The 21,775-nt window shown below is 34.7% G+C and overlaps 4 protein-coding genes across 8 annotated transcripts; 3 read left to right on the forward strand and 1 right to left on the reverse strand.

Moving 5' to 3' along the window:
- Positions 1 to 885: 885 nt before the first annotated feature.
- On the forward strand, positions 886 to 7,219 carry LOC124452431 (prolyl 4-hydroxylase subunit alpha-1-like). Of its 3 annotated transcripts, none has more exons than XM_047002969.1 (12): positions 886 to 1,320; positions 1,542 to 1,870; positions 1,963 to 2,014; positions 2,427 to 2,671; positions 2,798 to 2,968; positions 3,993 to 4,063; positions 4,584 to 4,683; positions 4,922 to 4,975; positions 5,448 to 5,510; positions 5,790 to 5,858; positions 6,149 to 6,245; positions 6,686 to 7,219. In XM_047002969.1, exons 1-12 carry the CDS (start codon positions 984 to 986, stop codon positions 6,754 to 6,756), a joined length of 1,659 nt encoding a protein of 552 aa, XP_046858925.1. In that variant the 5' UTR covers positions 886 to 983; the 3' UTR covers positions 6,757 to 7,219. The 3 variants fall into 3 exon arrangements, 2 of the variants coding, with proteins under 2 accessions (XP_046858925.1, XP_046858920.1); XM_047002964.1 differs by lacking the exon at positions 5,448 to 5,510 and adding an exon at positions 5,572 to 5,634; XR_006950783.1 differs by lacking the exon at positions 6,686 to 7,219 and having other exon boundaries at positions 5,448 to 5,634; positions 6,149 to 6,183.
- A 925-nt stretch (positions 7,220 to 8,144) lies between these two features.
- Positions 8,145 to 13,100, forward strand: LOC124452419 (solute carrier organic anion transporter family member 4A1-like). The gene is made up of 6 exons (XM_047002952.1): positions 8,145 to 9,114; positions 9,503 to 10,071; positions 10,529 to 10,685; positions 10,881 to 11,041; positions 11,474 to 11,662; positions 12,248 to 13,100. Exons 1-6 carry the CDS (start codon positions 8,404 to 8,406, stop codon positions 12,423 to 12,425), a joined length of 1,965 nt encoding a protein of 654 aa, XP_046858908.1. The 5' UTR covers positions 8,145 to 8,403; the 3' UTR covers positions 12,426 to 13,100.
- Positions 13,101 to 14,264: 1,164 nt separating this feature from the next.
- LOC124453555 (double-stranded RNA-binding protein Staufen homolog 2-like) lies at positions 14,265 to 17,368 on the forward strand. 2 transcript variants are annotated; one of them, XM_047004341.1, is made up of 6 exons: positions 14,265 to 14,408; positions 14,511 to 15,144; positions 15,267 to 15,860; positions 15,948 to 16,097; positions 16,179 to 16,343; positions 16,580 to 17,368. In XM_047004341.1, exons 2-6 carry the CDS (start codon positions 14,512 to 14,514, stop codon positions 16,763 to 16,765), a joined length of 1,728 nt encoding a protein of 575 aa, XP_046860297.1. In that variant the 5' UTR covers positions 14,265 to 14,408; position 14,511; the 3' UTR covers positions 16,766 to 17,368. The 2 variants fall into 2 exon arrangements, with proteins under 2 accessions (XP_046860297.1, XP_046860301.1); XM_047004345.1 differs by lacking the exon at positions 14,265 to 14,408 and having other exon boundaries at positions 14,415 to 15,144.
- On the reverse strand, positions 17,366 to 19,858 carry LOC124453569 (proteasomal ubiquitin receptor ADRM1-like). 2 transcript variants are annotated; one of them, XM_047004356.1, is made up of 8 exons: positions 19,543 to 19,858; positions 19,197 to 19,431; positions 18,863 to 19,055; positions 18,583 to 18,722; positions 18,482 to 18,508; positions 18,233 to 18,393; positions 17,866 to 17,968; positions 17,366 to 17,786 (listed from the first exon to the last, which is right to left on the reverse strand). In XM_047004356.1, exons 1-8 carry the CDS (start codon positions 19,744 to 19,746, stop codon positions 17,686 to 17,688), a joined length of 1,164 nt encoding a protein of 387 aa, XP_046860312.1. In that variant the 5' UTR covers positions 19,747 to 19,858; the 3' UTR covers positions 17,366 to 17,685. The 2 variants fall into 2 exon arrangements, with proteins under 2 accessions (XP_046860312.1, XP_046860321.1); XM_047004365.1 differs by having other exon boundaries at positions 18,586 to 18,722; positions 19,543 to 19,857.
- Between the last annotated feature and the right edge of the window lie 1,917 nt (positions 19,859 to 21,775).

Consider the following 21,775-nt stretch of genomic DNA (forward strand, 5'->3'; position numbering starts at 1 on the left):
GGTCGGATTTTATCCGTTCACATAATGTTATGGAAAATATGAAAAATTTTTGAGTGTTATTTTCTTATTGTTTTTTTTTTTGTCAAAAACAAGATATGAAAAGGAAGGATTTTACCATTTTCAAACTATATTTTTTTATTGTTTACAATTACGCCGATTCTAAAGGCAAAATTCAATTGTTTACGTAATCTATTGCGGTCTGTTGTGTTATCTCTGTTTTACGTGCAGCTGTGTCACTGTTACAGACACTATACATTGTGAAGTAAAACAAAATTGTATTTCATCAAAATCTTATATCACTCAGTGCTAGGTTTAAACAGGTTTTACTACATTTTGATATGCTGGGAATAATCTCACAACTAATCTTTCATTACACCGAGAAAATAAACTTAAATTTTACTCATAGCAGCTTCATCGATTCTGTATTGTTGTACAGGTCAAGTAATGATAATTTCTTATTGATACACTTTCCGAACAAAAGATATTCCGAATTGTATTATCATTTATTCTGGATAGCTATTAGTTGCTACTTCGTAGTTCTTATTAATTTACGAAATTAGTAAAAGAATAATATATTTTGTGAATAATTAGCAATTAGTAATAAGTAATTCGAAAAAATCAAAAAATCAATGAAGGGATATTTTTCCACATTTATTTAGTTTTGGGTTAGTGATCAAGCGCTTTTATTTACATATTTTTTGCGTTCCATTATCGTTTTCATAAAACATAACGAAACTGTTTCACGTTATGAATTACTGTTGTGAAAGTTCGAATATTTGGCGCAAGAATATTTTGCTTCGAATTTTAACCAATCACAGCTTGCCAAGTTAATATTTTTTGATCAACATATGAATTCTCCATACGCTTAGGCAAGTTAACCAGGAAGTTGACAAGTAGACGACACTTGCATAAAATAAAACATAATAGAGGCTTTGTTTAGATTGACAACGTATACTTCACTTTTTTAGCCTCTTTTAGGCAAAATGGCTTGGCTTTTCAGCTGGCTGAGGCTTTCCTTGTTTTGGTATTTCTTGGTTTGCGTCCGAAGTGAGGTTTTTACTGCCCTCATCGAAATGGAAAATCTGGTGTACCGTGAAAAAGAGATGCTGGACAGCCTCAAAGGGTATCTTCAGGCGGAACAAGATAGACTAGAAGTGATCAAAAGATTTACTGAGAAACTAGATCAGATTCATTCTGCTATTCCTCAAGAAAATGTGGAGAGGCATTTAGGTCATCCTTCCAATTCATATCTGCTAATCAAAAGATTTGTTAAGGAATGGCCTGCGATAGAAGAATTGTCAAAAAATCCCTCTTCAGAAAGTATGTTTTTTTATTACCTATGTGTCGTTTGAAATCTTGTTGTATTATGACTGAACTTAGCATGAGCTTGCAGGATTGATGTTTTCTTTTAACCATTTTAAGTAATCATAGGTTGTTCATGGCAAAGTACACATTAAGTTCAAAGTTTTTTAGATAAATGAAGCTGTTAACTTTATTTAATATTTTGGGAGCAGGTTGAAATCTACAATTTTTGCTATTAGTTTTAGAGGATGTGTTAAACAAACATCGTAATTTGTTTCCTGACGAGTCTGACTTTGAAGGAGCAATTGATGCCATATTTCGAGTTCAGGAGATCTTTAAAGTCAAATCTCTTGATCTTGCGAAAGACAACATACCCTCTGAGACTCGAGGCTTCCCAATGATGACTAATGATGCTTTTGAAATTGGAAAGACAGCATATGAGTCTGAAAAGTATGAAGAGTCGCAGAAATGGCTGGAAACTGCTGTCACCCTTTGGAAGGAAGGCTTACATACTAATAAAGATAATATGGCAGAAATTTTGGACTATTTATCATATGTAGAATACAAGGTAGAAATACTACAAATTAAGTTGAAAAGTCTTAAAATAGTTTTGTCCTAATTATCGTTAATTAATTCAAACCTTTGGTTTTTATTCTTTAGCTTGGACACCTGAGAAAAGCATATAACTTAACATTAACCTTATTAACCTATGGTAAGAGCATATTTAGTACACAATCCATACTTATTTAGCAAGTGTAATGTTAGTTTTAATCTTGTGGGGGGGGAATTCCCTATGAGCAAAGGAGGTGTACCTCTAAAATATTTACCATCATCTAAAGTTTTGAAAGTACTATATTACTATAATATTATTTAAGGTTAGAATTGTGTTGACACTGAGAAGGAGTGCTACTTATTTTCAACTTTCTGCAACAGGCTGTGCCCCCAGGCAATGCTATGATTTTCACACTACCACCATCACCCTTACAAAATATGCACCCTTCCTGTTTGATGAGAATAGATTTTTCTATTTTATTCCCTGTTTGTGGGTGCTTTGTTTATTTAGTTAATTACTGAACACCCTCTGCTCTATAGCATTTGAAATGTGTTTGGTGTGTACATTCTAGATCCTAGTTATGAACGTGCACAAAAAAATCTTAGGTATTATGCTGATGAGCTCAAGTCCAGAGGTCAGCTAACTGGTGAAAAAGGAGTTCTGCGTTCTGATGATACATTGTTGTATGATGAAGGAGATGAAAGTAACATTGATGTTGATGAAGAAACTTCAAAGGAGAAAAGTTGGAGGCAATCCAAGGCATTTCGACTCTACTCCAAATTGTGTCGTTCTGATCCTGAAACATTGTTTAACTTTGTAAGTTGAATGCTAGAAATATTTGTTTAAGAAAAGAGGCTCCACCTTTGTTAACATTACAACATCACTCTTGAGTCTTGAGTGAAGGTTCAATCTTATCTTTTTATTTATCTTTGTATATTTTAGACAGTTTCTCAACAACAACAGTTGAAATGTTGGTTTTACAAAGACAAACCGTGGCTTCATTTGCGAGGAATTGGTGTTGAAAGACTACACGTCGCCCCTGAAGTGTTGTATTTTAGAAATGTACTTACGGATTTTGAGATTGAAGTGATCAAAAGATTAGGAAGACCAAAGGTGAGTATAAATGTTGTATATAATAAACGTTTACGATTAATCTTATTTTCTTCACCTACATGCATGAATAAATGTTTGTGCGTGATGTAGTATGAAATTGAAACAATTGGAAAACCATTAGCGAAAGACGGCCTCCCGTAACTACTTAAAGATAAATTAAAATGATACGATTTGAATTTTAAACGTAAATTATTATTATTTCAATCTGTTACGGTTATTGTACCTTACACAAAACTAGGAGTGATGATTGAGGTTTCATCTCGTGAAGATTACTCAAGTTTAAATTCTTTACCTTTTTGCATAAGTAAAATTCATTAATAAACTCGGTCATTTTAAGAATCTCTAACTTTTCTAATTGAATACTTAATTCTCTAATTTAATTGAAAAGTTACTCTAATTTAATTGATGTTAACGAATATGTATAGTGTATAGCGAACTTTCTGTTCCTTAATTTTATTCCTTTCCTTTACGGAATTGTATGAAAGGACCAACTCAACTCCAGTTGTTGAGATAACATATCATAATCTTATTATCTAAACAGTTAAAAAGGGCCAAAATTCGCGACGGTCAAACGGGAGTTTTAGAAGCGGCCTTGTATAGAATAAGTGAAAGGTTTGTGTAACATGAAAGCTTAAAATGTAAAAAATCAATTACTCAACTATTTTAATGCATGGTATAACGCTTGATTGCTGTTTGAATTGATGTTCATGGATTCGGTCGAATTTTAGGTGGATTTACAGTCCTGCACCTTGTTTGCCTTGAAGTAATTTATAACAAACTTCTTATCTTTTGCATTAGTTGGGGCTGATTTTCTGAGGGGGGTGTACGCACCCCCTAAATCCTCTAGCACCCCTCCCGTGAAATGAGCATTGATCTGCCCTTTTTACTAGACTCTCTATATCCGGAAAATGTGTGTATTCTAATAATATCCTAATTTAACACTTATCAAACTTTGAAAAATCGCTTCAACAAGTTAGTTCTGACCTCTTTGAACCAACTGTAGTTATAATTTTTTCTTTGTTAGCTGAAGCGAGCTGTAATTCAGCATCCTGAGACTGGAAATCTGGAGCCTGCAGACTATAGAATCAGTAAAAGGTCTGTTGTTGTACATCCATACACAATGATCCATTTTTCAGGTCCAGCTGTGTAAAAAACTCTCAGCAAGATTTTAAATAACACAGTTGCTGAATATAGGATTATAATTGACCAAAAACATTCTATTGGTGGAGAAACATTGCTGAAGTCTTTAATAGTCTTTAACATTTTATATTTGCACTCGTTTTTTCTACGATAAGAATTTGAGAGGAATATCTCAAATATTTTGAAACTTTTACTTGTCGACTCAGACACAACCTTTCTTGTTTGTAACGCAAATATCGAGAACTGAGATTCTACGTATCAATTGTTAAACAAACAATTTTTCTTTTTTATTTTTTTCGTCTTGTAGTCTAACTTTTCATGGCCGCATTATAATGGACTATGATAAATAGTGCCAGAGTAAATGTTTCGTTTCTTATAAATGCAACGGCTATTTTATATTGCTAATGAACATTTCTTTCTCTGCTGTCATAATCATCTGAGTACTTAACTGATTGTTTTATCTTTCGGCTGTTAGTGGTTGGTTAAAGGACTCGGAAAATCCCGTTGTTGCACGTATCAGCCGAAGAAGCGAGCATTTAACTGGATTGACATTTAGCACTGCTGAAGAACTTCAGGTTGTACATTCCCATCTTTAATTTTACATTAGTTAATAGATCGTTGACAAGTCTTTGTTCTCATTTAAATAGAAGTTTGTGGTATAGTGTAATCATAGAAAATTGCATGCGATCCTATGTACATAGAATATAAGTATGTGGTTTACTGTAATTACTAATGTCGAATGTTTCTGTGTAATATCCTTTAAGATTATCTGTAACAGAACATGACAAAAACAGTGTTACTTTAATTTTTTAGGTCAACACTTATGGAATGGGTGGTCATTATGAGCCCCATTATGATCATGCGCAGGTGCGATTTTTTATGTGTATTAAAATCATTGTGTGGTGTTACGTGCTACTAGCCTTTGCTAAGAAATATTCATATACAAAGCAAGTCCAATCGTGGTTTAAAAGTAACAAAATGAAACAAATAAAATCTAAAACAGCTACGGTGATAGCCACAAAGTATCCATTGAAATTTAATCCTAACTAAAAGACGGACATCCAACAAAATCCTTTTGGATTCATTCTTGAATGAATTTGTCAATTGATGTTTTTTTTAAACTTTATTTTACAAACTTTCTTTGTCGATTCCTTAATACTAATGCAATTTAAATCATACCTTATGTTTTTTGCTATAAACGTTACTTTTAATATCATCTAGTGGCAATAGGAACATTGTTATTCATTATAATTTTCTACTAAATTCAGCTATTGAAAATATAAATTACAGTAACCACTCTAATCTTCAACTCTAATCGAATTAATTAAACCATTGCTAGGGACATGAAGATAAATTCTCAGACTTGGGCACTGGAAATAGAATTGCCACTTTATTGTTCTATGTAAGTTTAGAGACGAGGATGTACGTCATCTCGTCTAGCAACAAGGCTTTTGTATTTGTAGGATGATGAGGAGAAGTTCCCAAGTCTTGGGACTGGGAATAGAATTGCTACACTCCTGTTCTACGTAAGTCATTCTACGTAAGTCAAATGATGGTACCCAGTCTCCTCGTGTCCAATGTAAAAACCCGCCAAAAAGACCAAATTATCTAACTTCTTCAGGGGTTGTACTTTTAATGATTTTATTTTTATTTTTTACTAAAACTATGTGATTCTTTTAAGATGAGCGACGTTGAATTAGGGGGTGGAACTGCGTTTATAAACGTTGGAGCCTTGGTTCAGCCAAGAAAGGTAACTCATTGCTTTGATAACTTTGTTTTATGAACAAATTTTATCAGTTTGTATATCTTCCATTTTGTAACTTATGATAACCTTGGTAAATAAACAACCGACAAAATTTTATCCGTAAAGTATTTTAAATCGTCACTTCCACGCTGACTGTATTTTTGATTGAAATGAAACATTGGGACGAGTAAAATACTGCATTAGCTACATTGAGTACTTTAGTAAACTCTGAGATGATCCTAAATCTGATCAGGAGCAAATCTCTATTGTAAATATATCATTGAACTTTTTGTTAGGGCGACGGAGTATTTTGGTTTAACTTACACAAGAATGGAAAAGGGAATCTACAGACAAGACACGCTGCTTGTCCAGTATTTGTTGGAACTAAATGGGGTATTTTTGTTATTTTTACTCACAAATATCCTGTAGTATCCCCACGCGCATCTTAGTTCCCTGGCGATCAAGTGGCACGGTTTTGGAAGCAATGTCGTCGTCTTCAATGTCCTTTTTCTTTATTCAACATCTAGTTGCTTTCAATGTACATTTTCACCTTTGTTCTTTCTTTATTCACCTTCTGGTTGCTTTCAATGTACATTTTCACCTTTGCTCTTTCTTTATTCACCATCTAGTTGCTTTCAATGCACATTTTCACCTTTGTTCTTTCTTTATTCAACATCTAGTTGCTTTCAATGTACATTTCCACCTTTGTTCTTTCTTTATTCACCATCTAGTTGCTTTCAATGTACATTTTCACCTTTGTTCTTTCCTTATTCACCATCTAGTTGCTTTCAATGTACATTTTCACCTTTGTTCTTTCTTTATTCAACATCTAGTTGCCAATAAATGGATACACGAGAAAGGACAGGAGTTTCGCCATAAATGCTCCCTGAATCACTGGGAATAAAGCTGAGAATAATATAAAAATTCTATTTATTTTTATTAGAGATACTCTGTGTAATATTAGAGATGCTACGGTGTAAAGTTGCCTGCTTTCTACAAACATAGGTTCGCTCGCTTTATTAAACATGTGGAAGGACTGTGTTAGGTTATTTTTTCTATACACTGCTGCAGTGCTGCTAGATGGCCATTACTGTTAGAAATGGCACAATTTCTTGAAGTTTGTCATTCTTAAACATATTCCCAACGATGAGTTAATTCATCCGAGATTAATGGAGAGATATTTTTGTGAAATACTATGTAATTAATAATATAAATTAGCTACGAATACATTTAAAAGTACTCTTACAAAACATTTTGACACGTCGCGTTTTTCTTAACACCGTAAGCCGAGTGCATTGGATGGATTGGATATTTAAAATGCTTATTAAGTATTTGAAGAGAGTATTAAATTTTGCTACACTACGAAATCATATTTGTATACAAATTTCATCCATGTTATTTCTGATCACTCGTATTGCTTCGAAGTTTAGTTGCCATTTGTTACATGACGATTTGACCACGTGGACTGTCGATTGAAGAAAACCGAATAAAAACCAAAAACTCGTGCACTCGAACTTGCCAGTTGATCAAGAGATCAGTATTGATTCGATGTCCAAAACTAAACTCATATTAAAGATGTTGGCACCAGCTGGCACCGATTTATAGAAGCTCAATATCATGGGTAAATATGGGCTTCAATTAGGCATGCTGTCACAGATGAACTATATGCTAGACACTTGCGGTCATTCGTGAAGTGTTGAGTTTCGACCATTGCTTTCAGCGCGTTATGCGGTAATTAGTATCATATTTGCTTAGAAACGTATCTTTACAAAGCATCAAAATAGTGCAATACGTCCTCTTGTGATAAAATAATCTTTTGTATCACACCAGCAGTCTATCATTCAAATAAACAATAAATGTTAAGAGGTATTTAAAACGTTGTTCTTCTGCTTCCACATGGTGCCTCTAGTGCCCCGTTGACACTACCGGATTGCTATCGTAGCAGGTTGAATATTCTTTGTATTAAAAGGCGATGAAATTGTTCAACGTCAGAAACACAATCAAATAGACTAAATCTATCAGCTTAATAAGCTTTGACTCCGAAGATAACCCTAAAACCCGTACAAATTTCAATCAACAAGTTTTTGAGACACCTTAAACTGTAGTTGCCTTTAACGCCAACACAAAGATTTAACATCCTGTCTTTCAATATCTGCTCTCAATAAATAGTTAATGATTGCTAAAAAGGTGTATTAGCTATCCCGAAATTGGCGTAGATGTTACAATATGTCTTAAATCTTAATCAAGGGTGTTGTTTATCTTCGGCACACATGACTGGAACCTGTTATGTGGATAATTTCCCTTGGAAACCAAATAAATACCTGTATATTATGATTTAGAAAGAACATAATTTGCATACATGTCGAAAATTGTGTTCGAATTATCAACTCTTGACTTAACAATATAATAAATGAGGTGTCTTATTTTATCTAGCTCAAGTAAGGTCTCAAGTTACTCTGCAATTGAAAGAAATAACGATTGTAAGTACATGTCTGTGTGAAAATAACAGCTCGCAGCATGTTGAAAACAATTTAACGAGTCCATCGTAAAGATGTCTGTATTGGCGCAACAGCAAAATGACAATGATGAAAGCGTCGACGGGCTAGAAGAATCAAGATACGGATGGCTAGGTTTCAGACCAAATTGCCTACAAGCGCTTTTATCGTCGCGTTCGATTTTGGTGTTTTGTTCGATCCTAGTCGGCATTCAAGGTTTCATCGTCACTGGTTTAGGCGGTGTTGTTATTTCCTCTATTGAAAAACGATATTTTTTAAAGAGCAGCGAAGTTGGTGGTATTTTCTCTTGCTATGATATCGGCAGTACGGTTGCAACTCTACTTGTCAGTTACGCTGGTCATTCACATAAGCCAAAATGGCTAGGGTGTGGTTCGATCATACTTGGTATAGGTTGTTTAATGTTTGCATTCCCGCACGTAACTGTGGGTTATTACAAACCGATCGTAGGTCAAAATAAACACCTTTGCTTTGACAACCAGACTTTTCAAAATGCAACGACGCTCAATTCCGAAGAATGTCGTAATTCACGTTGGTATCATATATTCGTGTTTGTGATTGGTCAACTACTCATTGGTGCTGGTGCGTCTCCTGTATACAACCTTGGCTGCGCTTACATTGACGAAAATGTAACTCGGAAAAACTCCGGTGTTTATTTGGGAATTTTTTATGCCATCGCTACTTTAGGCCCCGGCGTTGGATTTTTACTCGGTGGATATTTTCTGTCCATTTATATAGATCTTTCGTTGGTAAGCTTATATTGAATGTTTACATGAGTAAAACTTGCATTTGCAAAACATTAGAGGTAGGCATTAGGAAAATACGTAACTGAAAATTTTTATTATAAATTTCTTTTGTGCTATAACAAATACATTAATATTTTTATGTTTGATATACGTCAAAAGTCATGTTTAAATATTTTAGAAAAAATTCTGAGCCATAAACTCTGACATAGATCCTTTTTTCTATACACATTTTGGCAAAGCAGTGCTTATGACAGATATATTAGCTATTTTCCTTTGTAAGTTGTCATTGAATGGTAGCTCCCATGTGCAATATTTCTGAGGCATTCCCGTAAAAACAAAACTTCTGCCAGAGGAATTTAAAATAGTTTCTGTATATTTTTATTTCTTTCAGCCAGATGGCGTAAACGTGACACCAGATGACAATAGTTGGATAGGCGCATGGTATCTTGGTTATGTCGTAGCTGGTGTATGTGCCTTAGTCGTAAGCATCGCTTTGCTCGGCTTTCCACGCCGGACAAAGCGTGCGAAGATGCTTCAAGAGGAAAAAAGTCGCATGAAAGGTTGTGTTCCGGATGAACGAAAGCCTCACAACATTAAAGAATTCTTACCAGCTCTTAAATCTCTTTTTCAAAACAAAGTATTTCTCTTCACAACGATAGCCGGTAGTGCCGAAGGCTTTGCTATCTCCGGAACGGCCACGTTTTTCCCGAAGTTTTTGGAATCTCAGTTTGGCCTAAGTTCGAGCAATGCCAGCGTTTTCTCAGGCCTCGTCATCATCCCTGGTGGAATTCTTGGAATGCTGATTGGAGGTTATCTTATTCGAAGATTTAAGTGGAATTGTGGGCAGTGTGCCAAAGCTTGTACAATCATTGCGTTTTTGGCTATTTTTCCCATCTTAATATTTCTAAATCACTGTCCGAACATGAATTTTGCTGGTGTAACAACGTCGTACAACAACAGGTTTGTTTGTGTTTATCATCTAATTACGTATAGAATGAATACGATGGATTTTCTGTGGAAACCTTGTCCTTACATAGCTAACACTGCCAAAGGTTGTTATCAAGTATGAACTGATGTAGTGAGTGATGTTGAATTTAAGTAATGCATCATAACCTGAAATAAGTATGAGCCATCATTCCTAGGTAATAATACTATATGACCCATCATTCATAAGTACATTCTATACGACCCGTTAATGCTAGGTGTTAATCCTTACATGACCCGTTAATGCTGGGTGTTAATCCTTTATGACCCGTTATTACTAAGTGCTAATCCTATATGACCAGCTTTGCCAGGTACTAATTCTGTCAACCATGGTGAGCATGTACTTGAACAAATTGATCTCTCCCCTTGGACACGACAACAAACGTTTTCTTTTTCATCGTCACAATTATTATCGTCATTTTTTATTTTGTAGAACTCATGACGACACTATAGATAGATGCAGTTCTCAATTTCATTGCAACTGTAAGCAATACGACTATGTTCCCGTATGTAATAAGCAACATTCAGTTACATACTTTTCGCCTTGTCACGCAGGATGTTCTGTCGAAATAGAAACTGATGGAGTAAAAGTAAGATTATTTTCTTAATTTGACATAAGGTATTTTGCTAATGTATTTTTATAGTTGCATTAACTAATGTATCTGTGTAAGAAAGCATATGGATATTTTTACGTAACTGTAACGGTAAGCCATAAGTGATACCAAGATATGGTACTTTAAAACTAAAATGTTACATGTAAAACTGAACTTTATTGTTACATACAGGTTTACACCAATTGCAGCTGTTTGCCTTCTAACGTTTCTATGGCGTATAAAGGAAGTTGTGATCAATCGTGTGAATCGTTACCATATTTTCTCATCATATTTTTTCTTCTTCTTTGCCTGACATTCTGTAATAATATTCCTGCTATCACTGTGACGCTGAGGTATGCCAATGACCGATGTTTGTTGAGTAATTTTTCGGATGATCAATCAATTGTCAATACCAAATATACAACTTCTCTTTAATGCATTTCTAAATCTATAAATGAAGAAACAGCTCAGAACTTTGGCCTGATAATATAATTATTCATTGCAAGCTTTTTCTTTTGACGTCGTCATAAGACGTGAGAACCGCCATGTTGGTGTTTCAACAAAGTAAAATGTTCACCAATATGTAAAACGCATGCTTTGTTTGTATTACCGGACCGTGTATTTATATGTTATGGTCATTTGTAGTAAACCTAAGTTGGTAGAAGAGGATTAATATATAAAAATCTAGGGAGAAAATTTAGATGTTGATATTTTCCCGTTAAAGTAAACTGAGTTCTTCACAAACTAAACAAGAAATATTGTATTGGATATTCTCTTTGATCTAGATGTGTACCTGAGAGTCAAGGATCATTTGCTCTTGGTGTTCAGCAAATTATTTCAAGAATATTGGCATTCATTCCTGCACCGATAGTGTATGGAGTCTTGCTAGATTCCGTCTGTATCTTATCCGAAAGCGATCCTTGTGATGAACATGTCGACAGAAACTGTCTAGAGTACAAAAATGATGGATTAGGGTATGTATGATTAGTAGTGTAGAATGAACAGTAGAGTACAAGAACAGTCTTTACGTTCCCTAAAATACAAACTAAGATAACTTGTGTCAGTGTAGATAGTGATGAATGAACAGCAGAGAACAAGAAAAGTCTTTACGTCCCCTAAAATACAAACTAAGATAATGTGTGTCAGTGTAGATAATGATGGATGAACAGCAGAGAACAAGAACAGTCTTTACATTACCATTACCTAAAATATAAACTAAGATAACGTGTGTCAGTGTAGGTAATGATGAATGAACAATAGAGAACAAAAACAGTCTTTATACTTCCTAAAATATAAACTAAGATAACGTGTGTAGGTAGCGATGAATAAAAAGTAGTCTTTACACTTCTAAAATATAAACTAAGATAAGATAACATGTGTCAGTTTCAGCAATGTCTTTACATACAATAATAGCTTGTGAGGCCAGTTTCCACAAAATTTATTGTGTAGGAAGTAGTCAAGGTGCATGAGAACCTGCATGAAAAAGTTGTCTGAAGAAAATTATGGAGGATGCGTATCAGTTTTGCTTGAAAATCATTCCTGTCCTGGTCTTTTTCTAGAAATGTGTTCTTAGGAGCGACCATGCTATGTAAAACTTTGTCGCTGTTTTTTTTTGGGCTTGCTTGGTTAGTGTACAAGTCTCCTACTGATGTAATGGAATGTCGTGAAAGTACGCTCGACTTGCAAGATAAAGACAACCATAGTGAGGAAAATACGATTAATTCAACTTCACTTTGAAATGTTTTAATCAATTTTCCATATGTCCTTCTCATTTTTATAAATGAAAATATGCCAAAGTTGATTTCCACATCTTTTTCTACGAAGTTTACTTATTTTATTATATCTTATATAAAAACAAGATTTTTTATCATAACCAAATTCGCACTTGGCGGTTCCTTCCAATATTTTTGAAGTGGGTTTATGATTAAGTAACAAATTTGTTAAATTTTAAGGGGGGGGGAGAGGATCGTAATATATCCGTGTTATTTATATTTTATTTTGAACTTACGTCATTGTATTTTATTTTCAAATGTGTCTTTTTATGTGTTGCCAAAAATATTATACCTATTTTTAGTGACATGACCATTCAGCAATCAGCAAATTTTTATTCTGCTATGTTGTTTTTTTCGATACATTATCATGAATCATTTCTTTAGAAATCTATTGTTTCCGATAAGTGAATATAAAAAAATAATAAAATGGTGGGATACTCACTATTGGTAATAACCAGAAAGTTAATGCGTGTGAGATACATCCAGATACATGAACTTGTAGCAAAGTGTCATGTTACCTGTTCATCATTGTGTTCAAAACAAATGTATGGGAACTCTTATGAGCCCAATAAAAGAAATAATTGCCTGTACTTAATCTGTAACTAGTTTATTTGCTTGTAATGAAAACATAACTTTTTTCTTTTTGACTATCTTTATTTCAAATGAAGACAAGCGAAAAAAGCACAGAGTACCATCTCACTAGCTGGGATCAAAATGTGGAATAAATTATTTCATATTTCAGCCAATCAGAGCAGCGTTTGTGACTGAGCGAGCTAATTACTCCATAATCGGTACTAGTACATAAAGTTGGCCTTTGCCATCACCATGAACTTGGAGAGTTTGTGGAGTACTCATTTAATTTGTGACGGAGCGAGCTCTGAAATTGGTGCTTGTATATGCGCTTAGCAAATTTTCAATCATATATTTTGGTATGCTCTTTGTCTTCTTACGCTTGTTTTGACAAATGCTTATCAAACTCATCAGCACTTTGTTACGCCACTCATTGTAATATCCGTGACAATGTTAAACATGTTTTTATTTTTCACTATAATTCTGTATCTACATATTTTGTGCATAAAGAATGCCCTCATATTTATGACAGATATTATAATTCGTGGATTGAAAAGGAAGAAATACTTGATAATGAATTTTCCAACAGTGAAACAAAAGCAACCAGTTCCAATGTATTAGATTCCGTTTCGGCCTGGGTACTTACCATGCTTTGCAGGTGTCTTATCGTTTGAAGGTATGTGCAGGATAGTTTGTTGGTAGTTATTCAAGAATTTAAATCGATTATTTGATGCCATTGATCAACAGGATTATCTAATGATGCCCATAGGCCAAAAAATTGGCGTAACGGACTAAAAATGGAGAACAGGAGTTTTTTTTGCAAGGATGCATATTGGGTTGGATTCCCGGTTCACTTGAAAAAACAAGAGTGTAGATTCTTAGATTTTCTGCTCGTGTTCAATTTAAAGATTTTTATTTGTGCTTTTGAGTGCATCATGACAATCCAGAACAAACGTAGCGTTTTCAATGACTTTGATACAAAACAACTTATCTCTATTTATAATTGTGTATATAATTAAAATACAGCACAAAAATAAATAAACCATGGTGTCAAATGTGAAGGTAACATGCAATGTGCACAAATTTGAACTAAATTGATACACTTGAGGAAGGTTCTTACTATGGGTGTAACTCATGGTCTAACTATCTAATGTATACTTCCCAGGCCCTGCAGTGCTGAAGAACTTAAACATGGGCATGCGCATTCAATATTTACCACAATTCCAACCTTCTTCACAGTGACTTCGCTGCTTTCGGACTGGTCTCATAAAACTTGAGCAGACCTCATGTTGACAAAATTTTTGTCCACTTTTGAGAAAAGAATTAAAAAAAGTGTGGGGTCTCCGTCCAGTTTTTGAAGATTACAAACCTTTGAAAGGTATTGTGTACGTGTTTCTCAGAGTGCATTTCACATTTGTTTGTGTATTCAAAGTCTCCCTTGTTGTCATAAAACATCGAATAACGTCAAATTCCTTTTAAGGATGAGTTGTAATAAAACGCCGATAAGCTTGATGAACGAATTGTGCAAATCAAATTGTATCTCTCCTGAATACAAGGTTATTGAAGAGTCTGGACCACCGCATAATAGAACTTTTAAAGTCCAGTTAACCTTACCCAATGTTGGCATCTATGAAGGGATTGCTTCGACCATAAGAGCTGCAAAACACAATGCAGCACAAAGTGGTCTTGAAACCTCCGGTCTAAAGAAAGAAAAGCGAAAAGCAAAAGAAGTCATTGACCAGCCATCAATCGAATTGAATAATATAGTAATGAAGTTGGGGAAAGTTTTGAGGTATCAGGATCTTCCTGCTCAAATAAACCAACACATTGGTCATACTCCCATTGCAAGCAATGTTTATGGAGCATACCAGTATTCAGATAATACTGTCAGTAATAGCCGTTATCCTTATTCTCCATTTATGAAAACAATGATACTGAAAATTGATGATAAGGAATATATTGGAGTGGGAAACCGGAAAAAAGATGCCAAGCAGGAAGCAGTTCTGAAGGCCTTACCTGAACTTCGTAAACAATTGGTGGAGAAAACATCAACTGAATTTGATGTAAAAAGTGAACTAGCAAACACTGGTGAATCTGAAACTCTTGACTCCATGGTGAGATATTATTCCTAATAATAATGTATGTACTTAGGAAAATAATGTAAAGGAACAGGCTCATAGGTTCAAAATTGCTTGATTTTTTCTGCTTGTACCAAATTTATTTTTGATTCCTTCAGATGAGCAAGACTGATGGTGTGGGGCTGTCAAAACACCTGATGAAATCGCCAATTAGTGAAGTTTACGAAATTGCTGCAAAACGAAGATTGCAGATTGATTATCAAGTGGTTTCATCTACAGGGCCCCCACATGGCCGCACTTTTGTTACCACAGTAACTGTTGGTCAGTTTTCTGCCTCTGGTGAAGGCTCAAGCAAGAAGGTCTCCAAGCTATTGGCATCTTCTAAAGTCTTGGAAGAACTAAAAAAATTACCTCCTCTTATAAAACACCATGCTTACAGCAGGCTGTATAAGCATGAAGGATATGCAAAAAAGTCTCCAAAGGACATCAATCCAAGTTTGAATGCAATCAGTCTTTTGGGTCAACTTCGGCAGCGTCGTAAGGAGGAGCTACCTGAGTATGCTCTTGTTGAAGAGGGATGTACAAACACTAGGGAATTTACCATGCAAATTAAATTGGATTCTCATGTTGCCCATGGGTCTGGTGCCAATAAGAAGGAGGCAAAAAAGAATGCAGCTGAGGCAATGTTGCAATTATTAGGAATAAGACCAGTCAAGTTTGTGGAAGTTAATGACTCTGTTGAAAACAGTCAGGTATATGTTTCTAATGACCATTATCAGGCTGTACTTCCGATATTTTGTTGCAACATTACTGTATTGTCTTCATGAATTATATTTCAGAAAAGTGGGCTAGAGAAAAATAGTGATAATAAGCCTGGAGAGCGTCGCTCACTTCCACCTGGTCTGTTGCCCATATTACCTGAGATGACAGAGGGCAACAAGCTTAGTACAACTGTTGTGCAAACTTCTAAACCTTTCCCGAATGGTGAAGTAAGTTTTCCAAATTCCTTATACTCACACATGTAATATCTTTTCTAATATGAATGAAATCTTTACCATTTTGAAATCTAGACCACATCACCTCCTGGGACTGTGTTAAATCGTGCTCCCGGAGCTCCTGTTGTGAAGCCAATTTCAGATGAAATTTTGCAAAATGAAAGCATTTCATCAATGCAAAAACTGCAGCAACTTGCTAAAGCTAGAGGATTCCAGACTCAATACCAGGACATTACACAGGTTTATTGCATAGTTATTATATTATATGATTGTATATCACCAGCACATTGCATTTTTTCTTGGATATAAAAATGATCAAAATGTATTACTGCCAGTAGTTTTATGTGGAATAAGAAATGTATTGTCAGTTTTGTTTTTACCATCTCTACTTCTTAAATTTTATGCTGATAAGCACACAAAGTGAGGAAATTTTGTGAGGCTTAAAGATTCTTAACAGTTTTTTATTTTATTTATAGGAGAATGTTGAGCAGCACAGAGCAGTTGTGACTCTCAGTACTGTACCTCCATTGTTGTGTCATGGTTTTGGTTCGACTTTGGACAATGCTTTTGAAAATTCTGCAGCTAATGCATTACTTTCTTTAACTCAACCTCAACCTATTTCTACTAATGGACCGTCAGTCGAGTCCACTACACGAGGTTGAAATGTCTGGTATGTGTTGCAGTATTTTTCTACTATGCCCAGTATATGTTTTATATTGAGAATGTCAACTAAGTGAAGACAATATGATCTCTCCAATTGTACACTGAAAATGCACATAAGCAATTTTTGTCATTTCTACTTTGTCATTGTTTGAATTGTTTTGCAATCAGGTGCTTTAAATCTTTGCTTTTTTCACATGCAGCATGCATAAGCATTCAATTGCTTAACATGACAGAAATATGATGTATTCCTTCAAGTTTTTTTTTATAAGCAAACAGCTTACAGAAATTACACATTATTACATTAACATTTATTTTATCTAACAAGATCAAGTAAAAGCTTTCTACAAATAATCGCTTAGTTAGCAAGACAACTTAAGTCATGTTGTACATCATTAAAACGGAAGTGTTGGTTTTGTCAATCAATTACAATGGCTGTGGCAGGAAAGTTGCTTTTAAATATTGTAAGTATTTGGCACATATGTAAATATTTGAAACTACTTACCTCTGACAAATAATGACAAGAATGTTTGTGCATTATTTGTGCTCATGTGAATTCATTGTAGAATGCTTTTTAATTGTAATGAAATTTATACATACTATAACTGATTGGTATTTTTATTTAACAAAGTACAGACAGGTTTTTTAGGAAAAGCGACACAAATTGATTGTGCTAAGTTTATTAACCTAATCTTTTAGTACTCTTGCACAGTTTGTTGGGCATTTATTCATGTTGACAACACATTGTGATAGTTCAGTGAAAAAGTATATGATGCGAAGGGTGAAAAAATATATTAAACTTTCATTAAAACAAACCCATGAACTTAATATGTTTTATAAGATTTCAGGTGACTAAAGTCTATGTCTGTCAAGAGTAATTAAACAAATAATTTCACTACAGTATCTATTATGGACAACATGTTTAATCCAAGCCCATATCGTCGTCATCATCATCCTTCTCGGGTTCTTTATTTTCTTCAACTTTTGAGTTTTCTTGAAGAGCTTGTGCAACTGCTTGAACATCTAAATGAATGAAAAATGGTAGTCATGGTTATGATTACATTACTTGACTTTGTTCAATAAATTTCATCAAAAGTGTTACCTCCTCTATTGAATGCTTCTATAGCATTCTGAGGCAATTGAAACTGACTCATTATTGGTCCCAGCTGCCCAGATTGCAGGGCTGCACTAAATGCATGCAAACTCTGGAAGTAAATAAAAGAACTTAACAATGTCAATGTTCACTAAAACATTTCTGTATGATATGTAATGAAACAAACTTGCAATATCTCAATTTAAGTAGGCAGATAAAAAACTGTACACAATTGACCTTATTTAAATGTTTTTCATTATAGCAACTGTGGTCTATTTAGGTTTAGTGTACTGTACATCAGAGTTCCAAATGATAACAGTTGTTTTTACTGCAAGCAGGACAATCTGTTCATTTCCACTATTGTTTTCTCACATACCTGCTGAAAATGAGGTGACTTTAATGTTTCAAGAAGTTGTGATTCTTCTTGTGGAAGATCTTCTCCTGCTGGCAGAAATGGAATTAACCTTCTCCGAAACTCTGGATTACTCAGCATTGGTGCAAGGTTTTCAGGTGTTATAACATAATTCAGATCCACTGCTAAAGTGAAATGCATAGGTCGTAAATAGTGTGGTGGCTTGTGATCAGCATATGAAAATGACAATGTGCATTGGTGAAGAAAGCATACCATCTGCGGTTTGTTGGACTTTTGGAACTAAAAATATGAACATACATTATTGAAAGAAGAACAAAAACATTGGGCAAACAAGAATATAAGATTAAGACTACTACCAGCCATGTTGGATAGAATATTTTGTAGATCGCTCAATTGAACAGCCGGAGTTTGGGCTGATCCAGTGGATGCCTCTTTCTTGTCATCAGCTTTTGAGCTTGCTTCCTTTTTAGCTGGTTTCTTCTCTGGTTCTGGCCTTAATATCATTGTTGATAATTTATGAAATGCACACTTCATTGCACTGTCACTACTCATGTATTTTTATAAAAAATGAGCCTAAACATTGAAACTCCTCATTATTTAGCATTTGACTTATTTCTGAATGGCAGAACTTACTTTGAGCTGCCTGTAGCTGGTGGCTCACTATCACTTGGTTTACTAGCAGTGGCGGTTGTACTACTAGCACTAGATCCACGGGACGCAAGGCCAGCAAGACTACTAAGACCACTCATGCCTTGACCACTTCCGAGCAACTGAAGCAGTTGTTGTTGATCCAAATTGCCAATTAAACCTTGAAGACTAGCATCACCTATAGAAAATGTCACATATGACAAGTAGGTAACAAGAAAACTTTCGTGGAAAACTTGAACATGAATAAAGCATACCTATACAGATTATCTTTGAAAAATGGCACTTAGCCCTCTGAAATTATGATTAGGTTAAGACTTACCAATCAGTTGATCGCCTAAATGCCGAAGTCCTCCACCTGAAGATCCTGGTGCTGGTGGATTATTCAAAAAATCATTGACCTTTTTCATCAGCTCTTCATCTTTGTTGGATTTGGGCTCTTGCATCCAAAAAAATAATTTACGTGAAGAAATTTTGAATTTCAAAATAAAGACTCGGCCTGTCTTGCATTGCTTCACGGGTTTATATTCCACGTCGTCGGGAAAAATGATCAAATCCTAACCAAACACGATGTATAAACGAATACTATAGCATCATAAAACAAATCAGAAAATGAACAGTAAAGGAAGTTAGGAAAATCTTTCTAATTTCTGCGTGTTTATACGTACATCTTCCACTGTGCCTGTCGTCCGATCTTTCCAGCAAAAATGCATAAGTGAATCATCACCTTGATAGATATACACCAAACCCTTTCGTTTGTCAGCAGTTACTGTTGTGCCGTTCAACTTCATTTTTCCTGCACGAAATTCGACTAAATTTTTTGATGTGTTGCCAATGTTTGAACCAAACAAAGCAGTTCCAGTTGATGTCATTTTACAAAATGTTCTTAGTTGATTTGGCAATGATAGTTGGGTAAATAAAACCACAATAAAACTTTACTCTTTTTTGCAATGGTTTTTGGTGAGTATATCCGTTGCGCATGCGCAACAAACAGACAAAGTTGTCACATGGTCTCGTGGTTCATCTTCCCACTCGTTGTCCCACGTCGTCGGCCGAAAATTTTTTTTTAAAACTAACTAGATGGTGTATTTATATAAATAATAGAAAAAATTTGAATTTGCATTATGATTTGATTGTAAAAAAATTTCCGGAAGTATCTACCTACTAATTCTTGGTGGGCAAATAACGTCATGTTGGATGATTTTGACAAAGCATTTTCCTAATTGCAAAATTTCCATTGTTCTCTCTCTCCCAGGGGAAGGGTCGCACACCACTTACATGAATGTGTGTTTTCCAATTTGGTTAATGAAACAATATCTCTCGCTTTTTATATTCATCATTTTTGTAGTGTATTGTTTGTCATTGCACTTTGAACCAATCAAATACTCTGATCATCTGGGTGGAAAGGGATAAAAAAATTTCGAACAACTTGCCTGTACGCTGTTTTCTGATTGATATTTGTCGAGCAAAGATATCTAGCTATGGAAGTCAAGATTTTCGCTGTGTTGATGAAAAGTTTGAAAGCTCTATGTAATGAAGTCAGCGCAAATGATGCGGACCCAGACAGTCCGCGTATTTTGAAGAGATAGGCTATACTCTATAGCATATATAGATGAAATTATTTCATGAATTTTCATTTGGTTGAAGAGAAGAGAAGTTCGCTAAATTTCTTTGTTTAATACTCTATCGTAACATAGCTGGTCTAACTTTAGCGTTGTATGAAAAGTGCTCTACAGGCATTAAAGCCATACTTCGGGTAATGCTTTCGATTACAACTACCAGTTCAGAAATTTAGTGTTGAACAAAATAATTGAGAAAAAGTTATTTTGAATGGTTGAGAGTCGCAGAAGATAAAGAGGAAAGATGGCAGAGATTAGCGAAGTGGGTGATATTACACAACAGAACAACTCCTAAGGTAAGAACGGATAAACTCAGCAAAAACTATGACGTTTAACATTCATACTAAAATGTTTGATCAATTTGCCATATTAAACTTAAGTGCCATGAAGAATATCTCTAGGAAATACAGACAGTTCATGTTTTAACGGACATATTTGCTCGTTGATACGATGATATCTCCGACTCTATTTTATATTTTTAGACTATAAAGTCCTTGTCAAGATGTTGCTGAAGGAAGAAATAGATTACCCTTTGACACAAGACATTTTTCCTCGCCCTCGATGTCAATTCTCCCGGACTGACCAGCTGACAGTTATACCTCTATAAAATAATGCTTTCATTTTATATTCCGAAGTCTATTTGTACATCCTGCGATCGATGCTAGCAATAATTGGAAGATTTGGATTTAAGGGATGTGTTGGCTGCATGCTAACTGACGAGCTCTTCCATACCATTTGAGTTATAGAAGTTTGCACAAATCAGTTAACATGCTTGTTGACATGTTAATATGGAGGTGCTTCTTGTGAACGTTCAAATGTTAGGATATTGCAAGTAACATTAAAATGGGATTTAATTTACAGTTTATTCATTACACTTACCAAAAGAAATTGCAATATGCTGGCAGAGTATTGCAAAATCATTAAATTATATTTGGTCTATTTGAACTTGAAGTGATTGCCGTATCAGTCAAACAAGTTTTCAACGTTAACACTGTTATAACATTGAGGGATGTTATAACTGTGTGTCTTTAATGCAGTTAAAACAGAGTGAACACAAACATTTTTTGAGAAAGTTTTTTGAAATATCTGATAGCAATTTCATGTCAACATCGATGTATGCCTTCTCTGTAAATATTCGCAGCTGTCTTCTGCTAATCTTCGTAAAGTACGAGTTTCGACAGAAATTTTAACAAGATTTTCTGCAAACACTGGTTTTACTAAATATTCGAACTTCAACAGTTTCTCATGATCGTATTTTACAATTATTTCTACAGTTACACAC

This window comes from Xenia sp. Carnegie-2017, unplaced genomic scaffold (assembly GCF_021976095.1).
Source record: "Xenia sp. Carnegie-2017 unplaced genomic scaffold, XeniaSp_v1 HiC_scaffold_13, whole genome shotgun sequence".
Taxonomy (NCBI): Eukaryota; Metazoa; Cnidaria; class Anthozoa; order Malacalcyonacea; family Xeniidae; genus Xenia; species Xenia sp. Carnegie-2017.